An 18,425-nucleotide genomic window follows, 5' to 3' on the forward strand; every position below is an offset into this window, starting at 1 on the left:
TGAACGTTTGGTTTCATCGGTAACTGACTCGTGATCAGTGCCGTACTCTAACACTCGTTATTCCTCCATGAGGAACTTAAATTGCTTTTTAATTGAACTCGTGCGTTTTTTTTATTATCATTGATGTAAATTATGTTCTTGATATTTTGGTCCAACAGTCCAAAACCCAAACAGGTTCAGTTTTTTTGTATGAATTGGTGAAAAAAATCAAATTCTGACAGCTCTTGTGATTTTATTTGTGATTTATTTCTTCTAAAGTCTCTCTTCAGTTCGATATTCACTGTGTGATGGATTTAACGTGTGTTGGAGCATTAAAACACTGCACAAATGTTCATTCCCAACATTTAAATTAATCTAAATACAGGATCAACAAGAAAAGCACTCCTCTAAGGCTGCTCAGTTGACGTATCATTTCCGGTGGATGAAATCGTTAATAAAACAATGACCTTGTGCTGAGTACAGGCATGTGTTATGCATGTGCATGTTATATATGAATACCAAACTGCATGTAAATTATACTATGAAGGTCTGTTGATCAGTTCATCACTTTTGGCAAGCCTTTGTTTTGCTAGTGTTAATATAACAGTTCCCTCCATGCTTTTATTTTGAAGGTGTATTTTTAATGTTATAGGCTTTCCAATGACGTACATATAAAGCTCTATATATGTCATTAAGGCTTTCATTTTATAACCATTCCAGCGGCACAGGAAGTGTTTATTTAAGAAGAGATTTCTTGACATGACGAAGACGCTGCTAAAAGATACTAAAAGAACAATCTAGTATTTCACTTTATGATCAAAACAACTTGTCATGGTCTCGAAATGATTTTAAATTTATAGTTTTACTAATTTACAATCTGCAGTTAATGTCTTCTCTGTCATTTTTACACTTTGAGGACCGGATTGGACCCTCTGGAGGACCGCTTTTGGCCCACGGGCTGCATGTTTGACACCACTGTGGGTAGCTCATTCCTCATGTTCTAGTTAATGTTTTATTTTGAAAGGATTTCCCACAAGCGGCAGTGGCGCTGATCAGACGGGTCACAGTTGTCGCCGTTAGCAGACGAACCGGGGGCTGGGTCCGGAAAACGGAACAAACCTACCAAAGTCCGGTTCTGTGTGCAGAGACCCGAGATGGACCGACACCCGGAACCGCTGGCTGTGGACATTAAGCTCGAAACGGAGCAGCAGAGTGCCGGTGAGTCCTGCGGGGTGCTGCCTTGCTGCTGCTGCCGTTAGCCGGTTCTACTCCGCCGGTCGGAGCGGGTCATCGGTGATCTAACAGCTGACCGTCAGTGTTCGGTCATAGACACCCGGTTCGTGTGACGCTGTGAGCTGACCCGGTTCGCGTCTGCTGACCCTGACGCTGCTTGCAGCTTGATCATTAGCTTAGCATGTTAGCACGCTACCTTTGTACTGTTTCCTGTTGTCGTAAAGCAATCTGACCTTTGACCCTGGCGCGTCACCATGGCAACTCGGTCTTGCCGGGTCGCCATACTAACAGGTGGAACTGTGGATTCATTTAATTGACCGATTAGTTTGGTTGGAAGAAACAGAAGCAACAGGAACTTTCTACTTATTTTAAATAATATGTTAAAACAATAATAATAAAAATTACAACAATAATGATAATCACAAGCTCCATCACAATTTCTGTTAATAATAATAATAACTGTTATTTCGGTTAATGCTTTTTATGATTATATTTGTAATAATTATGATATGTTATATTAAATATATTAAGTACAATATATTTCAGTTTGGGTAAACAATAATAATAATAATAATGGCAATACCAATACTTAATTACTATGTTATGTGACAAGCGTTGGTTTGTCTGTCTTTCCGTCTGTCTGTTAGCAACATTACTTGAAAATGAACCAACAGATTTGGATGACATTTTCAGGGAAGGTCAGACACAAGGACCAAGTGATGATTAGATTTTGGCAGTGATGCGGCTTATAGTCTAGATCTACGGGTTTGTTGTATTGCGTGATGTCAGGATAATTCTTCAGTGGAGTCCTGACTTCTCCAAAATAATACACAGAGTTGTCTCTCGAGTCAAAGTAAAGTTTTACTAGCTGCTTAATCATGACAATGTGCTGAATACATTGGGTTATATGAGTTCAAAGTCTCACAGGTTTACAATAGTTTGAAGTCATAAAGGGCATTTAGTCATAGCATTATTATAATTTATTGCATGTGACATGACATGGGAATGGACAGCCTTGGAGGAGTACTGCTCTCTCTGAGTGCTTTTGTTGTTGTTTTAGCTTTGGTTATTGTGGAGATTTAAGGGGTCCATCAGGTGATCTTTTCACTTATGGCCTGTTTTGTTGGGTTCTAGTGCTTCTCTATAAATTCTTGGAATTTCTCAAAGATGTTTTAGAGTCCTTGTAATGATTGCTGAGGTTCTGTGGGCTTTTTAGACGGTTCTAATTTTACTGTAGGAGGGTTTTGGTGTCAGTGTCATCCTTCAAGAGAATCTTCAGTGTGCTTAGAGTGTTTTAATGATTCTATCATTTGATGAGCAGGTCTGAGGATTCTTGTGGTGGTTCTTCTTTCCTTTCAGAGCTTGTAGTGTTCAGTGCAAACGTTCCAGGGGCACTCTAGAATTTCTATGTGTACATTGAACGGTTTTAGTTTTGTCTTTTTGGTCTTACTTAAGGAACTGTTTTAGTTGATCTTAGTGGTCATTAAGGATGTCTTATTTGTCATTTCGGTTGGCTTTGTAGTTCTTAAAGATACTTAAGGGTCCTTTAGATGTTGATTGTGATAATTCATTTTCTAAGGGTCCCTTTGGTGGTTCTAGCTTTAATGAAGAAGGTTCTAGCTCGCAGTGAAGCTGTTTCAAGTCTCGGACTTGGTTTTTTTTTTTTCCTATGTGTTCTCTGCAGACTTTCAGCAAAGCGAAGACAAATGTGTCCTTAAAAAGGAGAACTGCAGCGTGGACCAGGAGGACTCAAAGCCCCCCTACATTAAACAGGAGCAGGAGGAACTGTGGGGCAGTGAGGAGGCAGATATCACCAACTCCACCTTCAGACCTGCTCCTGTGAAGACTGAAGATGATGAAGTCTCAGGTAGGAACAACACAGAGAAATAAAAACCAATAATCAAATAAACCAGTATGTTGATATGAGTTGCCTTAGGTCTGCTACCATTTGTTCAGTGTTTAGCTAAAGAGTTTCAATGATTCTTTAACTGGTTCTAGTTGAGCCTTTAGGTGATGTTTGAGAGTTTTAGTTCTTTAAACATGTTGTAGTCGTCCCACAGATGGTTATGTCAGAATAAATTGTCTCAGAGCAGCAGATCTGGAATAAAACATTTCAGAAAACCGCCTGCAAAATATTAAAGACAGTTCTTTCAAATAAAAGAAAGCAAGTGTACAGACATGAGACCTAGACTGATGTGATTCACTTCCCCGGTCTAACTGAGAACTCTGGCAGTTCTGACCATCAAATTAGGGATTTAACAGTCTATAATATAGGACAAACATATTCTTTTCTGACTCCTGTTTCTGTGTCCTGAAGATGTTCACCACCTGCAAATTAAGAGGATCTGGAGCCTGAACCAGATGAACCAGGAAGACCCAGAGCCCCGACACATCAAACAGGAGCAGGAGGAACTGTGGAGCAGTAAGTCAGAGCCAGTCTGGAACTCTCCAGGGAGACGTTTAGAACCAGACTCTAAGCCTTCTGAGCTTCCAGGGTGTAATGTGGAGGATTCTAATGGTGATAGCCAGGACCGCAGTGAACGTCAGTCCATTTTAAAGTCCCTGAAAATCGTCAAAGTGCCATTGAGAAAAATGAGATGTAGTATCAGCAAGAAAACGTACAGCTGCAAAGAGTGCGGGAAGATGTTTGGCCGCAGTCCACACCTGAAGATGCACATGAGGACTCACACTGGAGAGAGACCGTTCAGCTGCTCCATCTGCGGGAAAAGCTTTGCTCAGAAGGTGAACCTGACGTATCACATGTCCGTCCACACCGGCGAGAAACCCTTTAGGTGCCGCTTCTGCAAGAAGAAATTCACCTGGTACAGTCAGCTCAAGAATCATCAGTGTGATTATGACTTTTCAGAGCTTCCTCAACCCGAATCTGAGGAGGACAACAATACAGAGAAAGTCTTCACTTGCTCTGAGTGCGGCAAAATATTCAGCCGCAAGCACAACATGAGCATACACATGAGGATCCACACTGGAGAGAGACCGTTCAGCTGCTCCGTTTGCCAGAAGAGCTTCAAACATGGAGGACACCTGACACAGCACATGGCTGTCCATGCTAAGGAGAACCGCTTCAACTGCTGCATTTGTGACAAAAAATTCACGTGGCTTTACGAGCTCAGACGACACTCGTGTGGTAGTGAGTCCTCTCAGACGCAAGAACCCCAAACTAATCAGGAGGGTGAGGTCATGGTCACTTCTGTCACTGCGAAGAGTAAAGAGGTTAAAGAGAAACCTCAGCTTTATCACAGAGACTCTGAGCAACAACCACAACCACATATTGAAGACACGAAAGGAACCAAAGAGTCTGTGAGTGTCCCTGCAGGTAATGCAGGATGTAAGCTGAGCAGAAGGTCGTTCAGCTGCTCCGAGTGCGGCAAGACATTTGTCCGAAAACAGCATCTGCAGGCCCATGCCAGAATCCACACCGGAGAGAGACCATTCAGCTGCTCTATCTGTGGTAAAACGTTTGGCTGCCAGCGGTCGCTGCTGGGTCACATGAACAGTCACACTGGAGAGAAACCCTTTAACTGCTCTCAGTGTGGAAAACGATTTGCCCGCATGGTCAACCTGAAAACCCACGAGAGGATTCACACAGGCGAGCGTCCGTTCAGCTGCCCCTTCTGTGGAAAAGGTTTCACTCAGAAGTGTCACATGACTCAGCACATGGCTGTCCACACAGGTCAGAAACAATTCACCTGCAGCGTCTGTGACAAGAAGTTCACGTGGCTGTCAGGCTTCAAGCGACACAAATGTGGCTGTCAGCAGGAAGACCATGATGACAACCAGATTGAAGAAAAGTCAGAGGTAGCACCAGGCGAGAAACCGTTTCACTGCCGTGAGTGTGGTAACAGGTTCAGTCATAAACACAATCTGAAAACACACATGAAGATTCACACAGGAGAGAAACCGTTCAGCTGCTCCGTGTGCAGTAAAGGTTTTTTAGCGAGTGGAGCTCTGAAGAAACACCTGAGGACTCACTCAGGTGAGAAACCCTTCAGTTGCTCCGTCTGTGGCATCAGGTTCACTCAGGGAGGAAACCTAAAAAGGCACATGATGCAACACACTGGGAAGGCCAGAGAGAAACCATTTCACTGCTCAGTGTGTGGTAAAGGCTTTACACAGGTGTCGAACATGAAGCGACACATGGAAAAACAGAAACACGTCAGCCACGGGAAGACGAAGCTGTGACCAGCTCAGAACATTGACCAGAAGAAAATGGAAGCCTGCTGACATATGACAGCAAACCATCGGACTGCTCATAGCACTTGTTTCATTATTACCTCCGCCAAGGAGGTTATGTGACACCCGGCGTTTGTGTGTCTGTCTGTCTGTCTGTTAGCAAGATAACTCAAAAACGCCTGGGCAGATTCAGATGAAATTTTGAGGGGATGTAGACTATGGTAAGAGGAAGAGCTGATTTAATTTTGGTGGCAATCCGGAAAGGATCCTGGATTCTGGATCACTTTGAATTTTTTAGTATGTTTTAGTATGTGGTCCAAAATATGACAAAAACATCATAGGTTAGTATGTCGTCCAACAAATTGGAACAAGGTGTCCAGATAGCTCAACTGGTTAAGAAGGTGATTCGTAAACAGAACTGTGTCAGAGACGCAGGTTCGATTCCAGCTCATGATTCTTTACTGCATGGGTTTCCTGTTTTCCTCTCTATCCTTGGCGGAGGTCTGCACTCTCTGAGTGCTTTTCTAGTTTTAAAAGTGTGATATCAGATCAGAATATATATATTTTTTTAATAAGTTTAAATGTGTTTCAGTCCCCACAAGTTGCACATCTGAAATGTGTTTATGATGTAAACCGCCTTAAAAAAAAAAAAAAGGGAAATCAGGAAGTTTTCCACTGCAGAAATTTACAGACTGTTTTGGAGATACCTGGGGCCTCATTTATAAAACATTGCGTAGGATCCATACTCAAAGTTTGCGTACGCTGAAAATCTGAAATGGGCTTATGCCCTTCGCCCCTGATTTATAAAACTGTGTGTAAGCACAGCTGCACACAATTTCCTTATAAATCACACACCAGCTGGAAGATTGGACAGGTGGATCCACCTCACATTCCGCCCACAACACACCCACATTTTACCATGAATGGTCAATGCAAAGTAACTCATGAATGTAGCTGTATATAAATAAGCTGCTGATCCACGGCATTTTACGCAGCGCCAGCCTGCAGTCTTTTCCCCACACTGCTGTGCGTCAGGGTGAATGAATCATGTGTTGACCCAGGCCACCCTGCCACTAAATTTGTTATGACCATGTCCGATGTACAAATAATTTGTAAACTGATTGAATGTACATTTTTTCGGTTCACATAGACAAATTCATCTTCACTCGGAGCCCTTACAGCAACATGAGTGCAGTCAGTTACGCCGATTACATTTGGAAACCGGACATCGCTGCAAATTGCCGTTTAATGTTGGCCTGTTCACCCACAGTGTAAGGAAACCTGATGTACTGACTGGTCATGTTTATAATGTCATCCAAAGCAGCTGGCATTATTGCGCTGAGGGATGGTTGTGATATCCCAGACCTAAAGGACATCATTTAACTGTATATCAGACCCAGATAGGATTTAGACAACAAATGTAACCTCATATATTCTTCATATAAAACACAGACCTGTCGGCCACTTAACGCTGGAAGAAGCCGGTTTCGCCAGAAACCCCCGAGTCGTCAGCTCCTGTGTCTGTACCGGGATGGCGTGGTTTTGGCAGGTGGGTCTGTCTACAACGGCCCAGTTCAGCACATAGATCCAAGAGTACTGCTCTAGGGAATCTGAATCGGCTTATTAGCCAGTCATCGTCCAGGAAATCCCCGTTTATCCCTAAAGTCTCTCTCCATTCTTAACGTGATCTTCCAGCAATGCCAGCGCATCCATTGTGCCACATTACACACGGCTGTCACCCGCTATTTATCTGCTTGATCAGCGATTGGACTGATTGTCACAGGCCTTTTCCAAATTAGTAATCAATCAGTGTCACTCACCGCTCTATATCATTTGAAGATGGAAGTTTGATATATGAACATAGTTCTGCAAATACAGTCGTAGGCCGAATAGCGCACTATATGAACATCTACAACAACGAGGGTTTATGATTATCCGACTCTACAAGTCTAATATGTGATAACAATAAAGGTTTGAGATCAATCCGGCTTCAATTCACCACTTCACCCTCCGGCACTGCTGTTCCCTCTGTCTCCAAAATGTGCTTAAGCAAGCATCAAAGTTGGTGCACCGGTGCGCACATTCTCACGCCAAGTTTGTTTTTAGAAATCACAACGTACACAACGTACACCACTTTCTACGCAAAGGTTGTGATTTACACCACTTTCTAGCCCTGTTTTGTGCGTACGCAAGCATCAAGCATCAAGGTTGGCGCACCGGTGCGCACATTCTCATGCCAAGTTTGTTTTTTTAAATCACAACCTTTGCGTAGAAAGTGGTGTACACCACTTTCTAGCCCTGTTTTGTGCGTACGCAAGCTTTATAAATGAGGCCCCTGGACCGTTGCCTGGAATCGTCTACAAGACTCAGTGTTTTCAAAGCCTACCATCCAGTTGCTGTATCATCAGAGTCAAAGCTGTTGGATCCTACAAAGCCTGAGTTCCTGCAATGGAAAGATACCTTATGTTTTCTGTTTTTTTCTATGTTATTTTTTCTGGTTATTTTTATGTGTTTATATGTCTTAAAGCAGTTGGATAAAACAGCTGACAGGTAAGCGGGTTTGGAGGATCTCTCTCTGAATAACAGAACTCAAAGTGCAGTCTTCTACCAGTATTCTGTCTCATAGTTTTACCAAAAGGTGATCCAGATCCGTTTCAAATCAGTCGTCCGTTAAGAATCAACAAAGACCTGTAAATGATGTTAATCTGTGTTTGTTTGCTGGATCAGTAAGTTCCCATCAGTCTCTGCGGTTCTGATGACCATCTGCACATCTGACCTGTTGCTGCGTAAAGCCTTATGATTGGACCTTTAAAGTGAAGGGCAGCGTCAGGTGAAAAGTATGTGGAGGAAACATCTTCATCCTCTCTCTGATTCTTTATTATGAACTGAAAAACTGTCAGAAACACTGAGTTATGTTAATTCATCTGGTTTTGTCTGCCCAAACACATTAAGTTCACCCACACAGATGTATTTTATTTTATTTATAAAGCTGGAATCGAAATAAGTTTTTCTAATAATGTCTTTGATGATAATCAGTTGTTAAAACTGCTGCTGATTGTTCATGTTTCCATGTGCAGATTTTTACTTGTGATTAAATGAATTGTTATGTGAGACATGGGATGAAAGAGTCCAGATCAGGTGTCCAGAGCCAGATCTGTCCTCTTCATTCCAGTTCTGATCCAAACATCCAGAAACACTTGACTCAACACACGAGGTAGATGACCTGCAGCATGAGCAGGTATTTCTTTAAGATAAAACACAGAAATGCAGAGTTTCACTGTGTAAACATTGATGGAAATGTTTGCAGCTTTACCTGAATGTGACAGGGATCTGTGGATAAACTCAGGCAGTCTCCAGCTTCCAAAGCATGTCAGATATTTTGAGTGTCATTACCTGGTTTAATTTTTTTCTCCTTATCAAAGCCGAACCAAATACAGTGAGCTGAACGGACCAAATACTGAAGGCAGACGGAAATATTCAAGACAGAGTTTCTTCATTTCATCATTCATCTCATTTCAGTGACAAATGAGATAATGGGTCAATATGTAATTGCAGGACTTTTTGTGTCATAGTTGACATTTTTGCTGTTTTCAGGCCTAAAACCAACATGGCCGCCTATAACCAAACACCACATGGTATTTTTAGAGAAAGATTCTTCTAGATATTATATATACATGAGTAAAATGGAAAGTTATTTCTAAAGATGTAGTAAACCTGTTGACTACTTTATATTAAATAACTGAGAAAGCCTTGGAGTCTTCCAGTCTTTTATTCAGGAGGAAATGACATCATGTGGAGCAGGTCATGTGATCTGGAATTAACACACTTCCTGGAGAGGTGTTTTTGGAACGGGGAACTTAATGGTTTAATTTGTAATTTTCCATATAAAATGTGATTATATTGGCAAAAAGAAATATCCGTCATGATTATCTCAACTTAATAAAAAGAACACAATCCAAACTATTTTTGAATAAACTCATTTTATTATTGTTTAGCTAATTAGAAGGTGGTTGATATTAAATTTGTATGGTAATTTAGTTGGCATTTTAATGATATTCAGTCCTTTTTTTTAATTAATAAACGATTGTTTCCATAATAAATAATTATGGAATTTATAAAGACATGATCATAATGAACATATAAAATATTAGTTTTATTACTTTGCTAAAAATGTATGCAAGATATATGCCATGGACTTCATAAGTTCCTCAATTATAGATTGACCCAAATAATGCTGATAATGATAACAATAATAGTGATGATTATCATTATTAGGCTTTATTTGTACAGCATCTTCTGTGCAACACATGCAGCTTAAAGTTCTTTAACATTTGAATTAAATTCAATAAAACACAGAAAACGTTAAACAGCAGGACGGACAGAGTTTGGAGATATTAACTGGATTTGCTGAGGAGAGTCCGTCTGTTGCATCACAGCAGAACAGAGGGACGTGGACCAGAATATCACACGTAACCATGGTAACAAAGACGGAGACAGCTGAGGCTTCAAAATGATCTCAAGATATGAAAACCTCTCAAAATAAAAAATGACAGTAGATTCTTTCTGGTTTTTGTGGGTCTAGAGACAACTCGATAGCTGCAAGTGATCATTAACGACATTTTGGACGTCTCATATCAGGTTTTAGTTGTAGTTATTTAGAAGTCCAGGATCTAAGGAATAGATTCAGGAGGTTCTGCTTGTTACTGAGGGATTTAGGGGATCTTCTTGGATGTTCTGGTAGTCCTACAGCGGCTCTAGTAGTTCTTTTAGTGGTTATAGTGGCAATTAAATGGCCTCTACTGATCATTAAGGACATTTTAGACGTCACATATCAGGTTCTAGTTGCAGTTATTTGGAAGTCCAGGGTCTAAGGAATCTTTGTGAGGTCCTACTGGTTAATTAGATGTTTGGGGTGTCTTATATGATGTTCTGGTAGCCCTACAGAGGCTGTAGTGGTTATAGTGGCAATTAAATAGCTTCTAGTGATCATTAAGAATATTTTAGATGTCTCACATCAGGTTCTAGTTGTCATCATTTAGGAGTCCAGGCTCTAAGGAACATTCAAGAGTATTTTCTTGTTGCTAAGTGGTTTAAGGGATTGTCTATGATGTTCTGGTAGTCCTACAGAGGTTCTAGGGATCCTTTTAGTGGTTTGTGACACAATTAAGTAGCTTCTACTGAACATACAGTGTGTTGTAGACATCAAATATATCAGGTTCTGTTTGTTGTTGTCTAGAGGTTCAGGGTTTATTCTGGTTTCAGAGATGTTTAGGGGATCTTATATGATGTTCTGGTAGGTCTACATATGATCTCGGGATCCTTTTAGTCACTCTGGGTCCAGTTAAGTGGTGTGTATTATTAAGGATGTTCCAGGAGTTCTACAGACACTAAACATAGATGAGTTAACACAAGGCATTATAGGGGCCCTTCAGGAATTTCTAGTGGCCCTGGAAGCCCTTGTTCTACTTGTCATTGACAATGTTCCTTTGGTTTATATATCACTGAGAATGTCCTAGTTATCACTGAGGAGAAAGTTAGTTCTCCTTCCTGAGGTTCTCAAGGTCACTCAGAAGAAACTTTAACCAGATAAGTCCTATTGAAGTTAGCAGCCTGTTTGTCAGAGGATGAGCTGATAGTAAGGAGGTTCTACTGACTGTGAAGATCATCAACTAGGAGTTGTCCTGGATGTTCTTGTTTTTTCTTCCTCCTGAGAAACTCCAAAAACTGTTGTGAAAATCCAGCAGATCAGCAGCATCACTAACACTCAAAGGTTATTTATCTCTATCCCGATGATTGATATGAACGTTACGTGAAGCTCCTGATCTCCACCTGCACTGCTGTCACGTGATTGGTGGATGACTTTTAATTTCTAACTGGGTTCAGCTTTAAACAACAACAGGTCAAGTATTCAGGTAGAGGTGTAATCAGTGTGTTAACTGCTTTGGTTTAGGAGGTTCTAGATGAAAAAAGTTCTGATGGAGTCACTGAGGAGGTTCAAGAAGTTGTATGGGAGGTATCCTTCATTACTGTGGAGGTTCTTTGATAGATTTAGAGGGTTCTACCAGTCATGTATGTTAGAGTTTAGCCCTGATCTAACTCCAGTTGTCCAGCAGAGGACGCTGTTCTCCAAAAAGATTTTAGCTTCACACATTTTCACTGTTGATTCAGTTATTTATAGATGTTTAAACAGCTGTCGCTCAATATTTGTTGTGCTACAACATGAAATGTAAAACCTCCAGCTGAAACTTATATTATATTATTTTATATTATATTATATGTCTTTACTTCTTGTTTATTGTATTATTATTATTATTATCATAGAATAGAATAGAATAGAATAGAATATCGTTAATTAGTCACACAAGGAGAAATTTGCAATGTCACAGCAGCAAAGTGACAATAAGAAAAATCAAGAGAACACATCTATAAATTAAAGACATAAGATACATACACTATATATACAAAACAAATAAGAATATTGCACCCAAGCATACTAACAACACAAAATTTAAGAATATATAAACAAATAAATTGCATTTTTGTTGGTTTTGCTGTTGCTGTTCTTGTGAATATTTCATCTTTCCACAATTTTAACTGTTGATTCAGTTATTTATTGATATTTAAGTAGATCTAAGCATCTGGATTTATGTTGTACTGCACCAGCATGAAATGGTAATAATAAATATAATATAATATAATATAATATAATGCACATTTAATTAATGAATTACATTAATTTAATTAGAAAAATCGATTCACTTTTTTGTTAATTTATAATATTTTTATCACTGTTTTTGTTGTTATTTTACATGCATTAATTTTACAGGATTTCAGTAACTTTATTTTATTTATTAATACTTAAGAGGAGCAGAATTTTTCCACCATCTTGTTCTTCTGTCTAACCCACCGTCTGATACTAAAATAATTATTGATTGATTGATCAATCAGAGTATTGATTGATCGGCTGCAGGCGGTGTGTGTGTGTGTGTGTGTGTGTGTGTGTGTGTGTGTGTGTGTGTGTGTGTGTGTGTGTGTGTGTGTGTGTGTGTGTGTGTGTCTATGTTTAGCTGCAGGTCTATGTTTAGCTCACACTCACCTGACTCCCCACCCTCAGCTCGCTGTTACGTCACTCCGTCACGCCGTGGCCCCGCCCACTTCCTATGGAGGATTTATTTATTTTCTCCTCCGTCTCCTCCGCCGCTGCTGCGTCCATTATCACCGAGCAGAACCGAGCAACCGGAGCGGGACGCCGCGACATCAGCAGGCCGAGTAGGAGGGCCCGACCGCCGCCGAGCAGCGGAGGATGACAGCCACCGGCGGGACGGAGAGCCGACCGGAGCCGAACCACGGAGGAGGCGACATGACTGCGGAATAAACAGCGAGAGGACGCCGCTGCGCCTGTCGGTGAGCGCGGGAGGGTCGGTGATGATGGACGGATGATGATGGAGGGATGATGGATGAAGGCGTAAACAGGTGGACGCTCTGATGGCGGCTGCATGTGGAGCGGTTCTCTGACCGCTGTCGTGTCCGCTCCTCGAGGCTGCTCGGTGGTGACAGCTGCACGGAGAGCCGCCGAACGCACCTGGAGCTGGACAGAATAACGTGAACACCCTGCAGCCCTGTGGCCTTCATCATCACCACCATCACACATCCTCTAATTATCACTGTTATCATCATTATCATCATCGCTGCGGCCACATGGCGCTCACTGCCCGCCTCCTTCTCTTCCAGCGGCCCGCTGTCAGCATGTCTGGGCCGGCCGGACCCGCACCGCCCGCCGGGGCCGGCCCGGAGCTGCCGGACCTGAGCCACCTGACGGAGGAGGAGAGGAGCATCATCCTGTCGGTGATGGAGAGGCAGAAGAAGGAGGAGGAGAAGGAGCAGAGCATGCTCAAGTAAGATTATTGATCATCGATCGCATCTGATGATCGATTCAGACAAAATAAAAGCACAAAATTGATGCGATTTCAAAATAAAACGCTTCAGCTGCAGCACAAAGGTGAAACGAAGCCACAGTGATCTCGTGTGACACATAAAGCAAGGTGACCTCTGACCTCCTATCAGGTGGACCACCAGTATGAAGGTCCAGGTAAAAGTACTGCAGGTACAATCCTACTGAAGTAAAAGGACTCGAGTATTATTGGCTGAAAATATTCATAGCATGAATAATAAAAATCTAAATATATATTTGGCCTTAATCTTGAAATGTTTTACCTACTTACATATTCAGTCTGGTGGTTCCCAGCCTGAGGGTCACGCCCCTCTAAAGGGTCACCAGGTAAACATGAGAGGTCGTCACATGATTACCAAGAGAGGAAAGAAGACAAAACACACTTCAGTTCTGTGTCAAAATGTTTGGAAATGACAGAGTTAATCAAATGTTTCATGTTTTTTTTTAATGCAATCTTAATGTTAAAGTGTGAACGGATGGATTTGATTCATCTCGTCTGACAGCTGGTGGAAATGTCCTGCTGTCTCCTCAGAACAGCAGAGACAGATCTGGTCCACATGAAGGCCAGAGAGGACAGCGTCCCTCTGGCTCTGGACTCAGCTGGTGATGAAGGGGTGGCGAGTTAATGAAGGACACGAAGAAGAAAAATCCACATTTACACTTCCTGTGACGTGTTCAGGAGCTGCTCGTTAATAACGTTGGTGTGCATGGTGCTGATTTTGAACTTCCGTTGCTGCTGGGTCTTAAATTAGTCTTCTTCTCTCTGGAGTTTGGTGCTATAGACTGGGTTCTATGTGAAGTTCATCCCAGGATTTGGTTGGATGGTTGCTGGTTTTACAGGGTGACTGCTGGTCACAGTCCGGCTGGTGGAAGTGTAGACTCTAAATCCAGTTATCCCATTAGTGGGGGTGTTGGAGGTCAAGAGGGGCTGAGATTTAATGTGGATCAAAGTGTCTGGAGTCTAACATCAAACTCATATCCTGTTTGTTTACCGTAAACCTGAAGGATGTTTGCATTTGTGTTCTTGTTTCTGTCGGACGATCCACGTATTGTTTAAATGTGGACTGAAGCAGAGTTTAAGCTCTTTTCTTTTTTCTACCGTTAAAAAAACAACAATGTTGTTGTTGTTTAGTTTGCACTTGGATGTAAACGGTGGATGGTTGATCACCTGGTTGATCAGCGGTTGTTGGTTCCCTCCTGGATTCAAACCTGCAGCTCCTGTTTACAAAGCTGCTGTGACATCACTAGTTGGGGGCGTGGCCAGGCATGCTCCATGACTGAGCTCAGAGCATCGATCACATGACGTCCATGTATGATTTTAAGTTAACATGTTCCTTATTTGACTGTGTTTTGTTAATTTCTGCCATTTCTATGTTTGTTTTTCAAAGTAAGAGCTGCTGAATTCAAGGGAAATCAGAGTTTCAAAGAATGATACTTGACATTGTTCAGAGCATGAAGAACTGAGAACAGTGCGTTGTGTTCTAGTTGTTTGTCTTTATGTTTCAGCCTGCAGATGGCTGGATTTTAAAACAGTTTGTGTTTGTGGACAACTGGAACAGTTGGTTCTTTACAGGCTGAGCTGAGAGCAAACATACAGGGATATAAAGGAAGATACACAACAGAACAGACGGAACAAATATCTGCAGGATTAGATTCCAATAAAGTAAACTCCAAAGTGACTTCTAAAATCTTCTCACTGACCTCTAGAATCTCCTTACGGATGTTTAGATGCACGCAGACCTCTAGAATCTAATCTGTGACCTGTAGACCCCTCCTAACTGGGCTATAGGCCACTCCAGTATCTGTGGAACCTCTTGAATTATTTATAGAACCTTAATGACCTCGACAACCCTTGAGGTAGCTCTGGAACCTGTTCACTAGTGTCCAGAACACCACTGACCTCTAGAACCTCCACAATAACTTCTTAGCACCTACGTCTAGAACAGTTTTGATCTATAGAACCTTTACACTCTCCTCACTGACCTCTAGAACGTCCTTGCCGATCTTGTCAGTGACTTGAAGAACCTCAGCACAGACCTCTGGAATCTACCCACTGATCTGTAGAACCTCTTCACTGGCCTCTTTAGTGACCGCTAGAACCTCCTTGCTAACCTTGTCAATGACTTTTTGAACATCACTGACTTCCAAAGCCACCTCGGTTAGACATAGAACCACTGTACTGATCTGTAGAACCTGCAGTGATGTGTAAAACCTCCTGACTCAACTCTAGAACCTCCAAACTGACACCTACAACCTCCTACAACCTCCACAGCAACCTCTAGAACCTTCCCACTGATCACTACAGACTTCTCACCATCCTCTAGACCCCCCTCTTTGACATTCTCCTGATCTGTAGAAACTCTTCACTGATCTCTAGAACCACCTTGCCGAACTTGTCAGTGACTTGTGGAACCTCAGCACAAACCTCTGGAATCTACCCAGTGACCGGTAGAACCTCTTCGCTGACCTTTTCAGTGACCACTAGAACCTCCTTACTAACCTTGTCAGTGACTTGTTGAACCTCGTCACTGACTTCTAGAACATCCAATGATCTTTAGAACCTACAAGAAACCCTAGAACCTCCTCACTGACTTCCAGAACCACCTTGGTTACCAATAAAACCACTTTACTGACCTGTAGAATCTGCAGTGATGTGTAAAACCTCCTCACTCAACTTTAGAATCTCCCCACTGACCTCTAGAATCTCCCCACTGACCTCTAGAACCCATGATGTACAGATCAGTGCCCTGAGGGAGTTGTGCCATTTGCTAGACTTCGGCAGAACCTGGTTCTTCATGACTTGGGTTGGATGTTTGGGCTCGTTCTTCTGCTGCTGCTCAGCTGCCTCCTGGTGGTGACGGAGGAGAACCCAGACATCTGCAGTGAACAGATAAAAGCATGTTCTTATGAACATCAGCAGCTTGTTTTCTCGACATTTTTTTATGTTTCTGATTATTTCATGTGTCAGTTTTTATGTTTGTTTCTGTTCTGACTTCATTTTTATTTTATTTCATCACCACCACCATCACAGGGATCAGGAGGAAGTGAAACCTCCTTTGGCTGCGTAAGTACCTCAGTCAGTACTACATCTCCCAGAGTGCATCTGTCCTGGCCACGCCTCTTTCCCCGCTCATTAAACTATTCTTGTTTCCCAAACTGCCCCCTCCCCTGGTGACTGTGCTTCCTGTCAGCTGACTGTGTGTGTTACCTGGACAGGTGGAATCCATTCTCAGGGTTCAGTCAGTTGGTCAATAACGTTGCCGCCAACGTATCCGAAGTTCTGCAGGTTAAAAGTCCGACAGACGACGAGCTGCAGACGTGAGTAACAACATGACACTGAACTGACCCCAGGTCTGTGGTTCTGTGTCAGATAGACCTTGGGGTGTCTTATGGTTCTGGTTTGAGGTGGATCAGAACCAGGAACTGAGTTACAGACCGTCTTCAGCTGTGTCACTGTGTGTTGCTCTGTTATCCCATAATACAATGTGATAAAAAGCTTTCTCAGTAGCACATATGTATGAATATAGAACTGTATAAATAATCAGGCTTTTCTCATATTCAGAATATTTGTCACGTGGTTTACTGATTTTTCGCTCGATTCTGGACTTGTTTTTAAATGGAGAGCTTTTTGATTTATTCCTTGCAATGGAAAAATAAAGGATGAACCCAGAAAATATGAAGATTTTACCTCACTGTCTTCAGCATCGTCTTTGAATAAAGCTCAAATACTGTATCATGATGTTCTGATGGAGTGCTTACTAAATATCATCTATCTACCACCTATCATTCAGTCACAGAAGATGTTTCCAGGCACAGTTCTCTTTCTATCAGTCAATTAATCAGTGAAATGGTATTTACTAGTATATAGCACTGCTATAATTAGATTAAAAGCTACAATATAAAAATATAGGGAAAGACAAACTCGAATTAAAGCTGTAAAGAACAGATTTTTAAGTAATTGATGCAAAAAATAAAGCGGTAAAAAAAAGATCAAAAACTTGACAAAACAAAACAAGAAAATACAATTTTTAAAAGTAGATGAAGTCTCTCTGTATACGAAGAATAACAAAAACTAGATTAAGAACTCCAGAAGAAAGATTTGAAAGACTAAACATGAAGCTGAAATGGAAGATTAAATTAGATATTTGATTTAAACACAAAATATGAAAAAAACACTAAAAAGTAAATGGAAAACTTGATAAAACAGTTTTAAAAGATAGGACATGAAAATAAAATCAGAAAAAAATGATTAAACAATGCATTAGATTGGATTAACAATTAGATTAGATTTTAAAGGACAAAACAGAAAAATAAAATAATGAAAACTACGTTAAAGGACAAAGAATTATCATGAAATTTAATAACATTTAAGGAGATAAAAACTGCAGAATAAATGAATAAGATGACAATTCAGAAGGCACCCTCTAACCGCTCCTCTCTCTGCCCCGCCCACAGGAAGCTACATCAGCAGTTTGAGATGTACAAAGACCAGGTGAAGAAGTTGGGGGAGGAGCCTCCGGCGGCTCAGACGACGAGGGCGGAGTCTCCCACCTGCGGCGTCTGTCGCAAGACCAAGTTTGCCAACGGCTGCGGCCGAGCCTGCTGCTACTGTCAGAGCCTGTTCTGCGCCCGCTGCGGTGGGCGTGTCCAGCTGAGGGCCAATAAGGTAAGTGTGTGGGTGGGGCTTCAGATGCTAATTATTATGTTCTTTTTAAAAGATAGTACCTCAGTAGATGAATGGAAAAAGGACAGTCATGTAAAACTGCATCTATGTTTTTGTTTGGATGTCTGAAGAACATGAACAGGTTTCATCATCGGTTATCCGGGAAAAGTGATTCAAACTATCTAGAAGTTCTGCGTCATGTTTATCCGTCAGTTTAACATTTTATTCTTCACAACGATAATGCAAAAATATGCAAACCAACCCGTCACTGTTTCTTCTTTAATTCTTGTTTAAATTAACACAGTGTTATTTGCTAAATGCAGCTCCAGGATTCAAATTTATTAGACGTACCTCCATATATCAGTTCCAAGTAGGGATGTCTGACGTTATCGATCTGATATTGGCATA

The 18,425-nt window shown here is 41.5% G+C and overlaps 2 protein-coding genes across 2 annotated transcripts in view; both read left to right on the forward strand.

Annotated features, from left to right (window-relative positions):
- The first annotated feature begins 798 nt into the window (after nt 1–798).
- On the forward strand, nt 799–9,153 carry LOC110961366 (oocyte zinc finger protein XlCOF6-like). The gene is made up of 3 exons (XM_022208958.2): nt 799–1,197; nt 2,897–3,079; nt 3,530–9,153. Exons 1-3 carry the CDS (start codon nt 1,134–1,136, stop codon nt 5,410–5,412), a joined length of 2,130 nt encoding a protein of 709 aa, XP_022064650.1. The 5' UTR covers nt 799–1,133; the 3' UTR covers nt 5,413–9,153.
- A 7,128-nt stretch (nt 9,154–16,281) lies between these two features.
- The window catches only part of LOC110961365 (regulating synaptic membrane exocytosis protein 2-like), a 41,379-nt gene continuing 39,235 nt past the window's right edge, over nt 16,282–18,425 (forward strand). Inside the window, 3 exon segments of the mRNA XM_051955824.1 lie at nt 16,282–16,418; nt 16,571–16,672; nt 17,810–18,020. Coding sequence (XP_051811784.1) covers nt 16,297–16,418; nt 16,571–16,672; nt 17,810–18,020 — 435 coding nt within the window. The 5' untranslated portion in view covers nt 16,282–16,296.

The sequence above is a fragment of the Acanthochromis polyacanthus genome, chromosome 11, assembly GCF_021347895.1.
Source record: "Acanthochromis polyacanthus isolate Apoly-LR-REF ecotype Palm Island chromosome 11, KAUST_Apoly_ChrSc, whole genome shotgun sequence".
Taxonomy (NCBI): domain Eukaryota; kingdom Metazoa; phylum Chordata; class Actinopteri; family Pomacentridae; genus Acanthochromis; species Acanthochromis polyacanthus.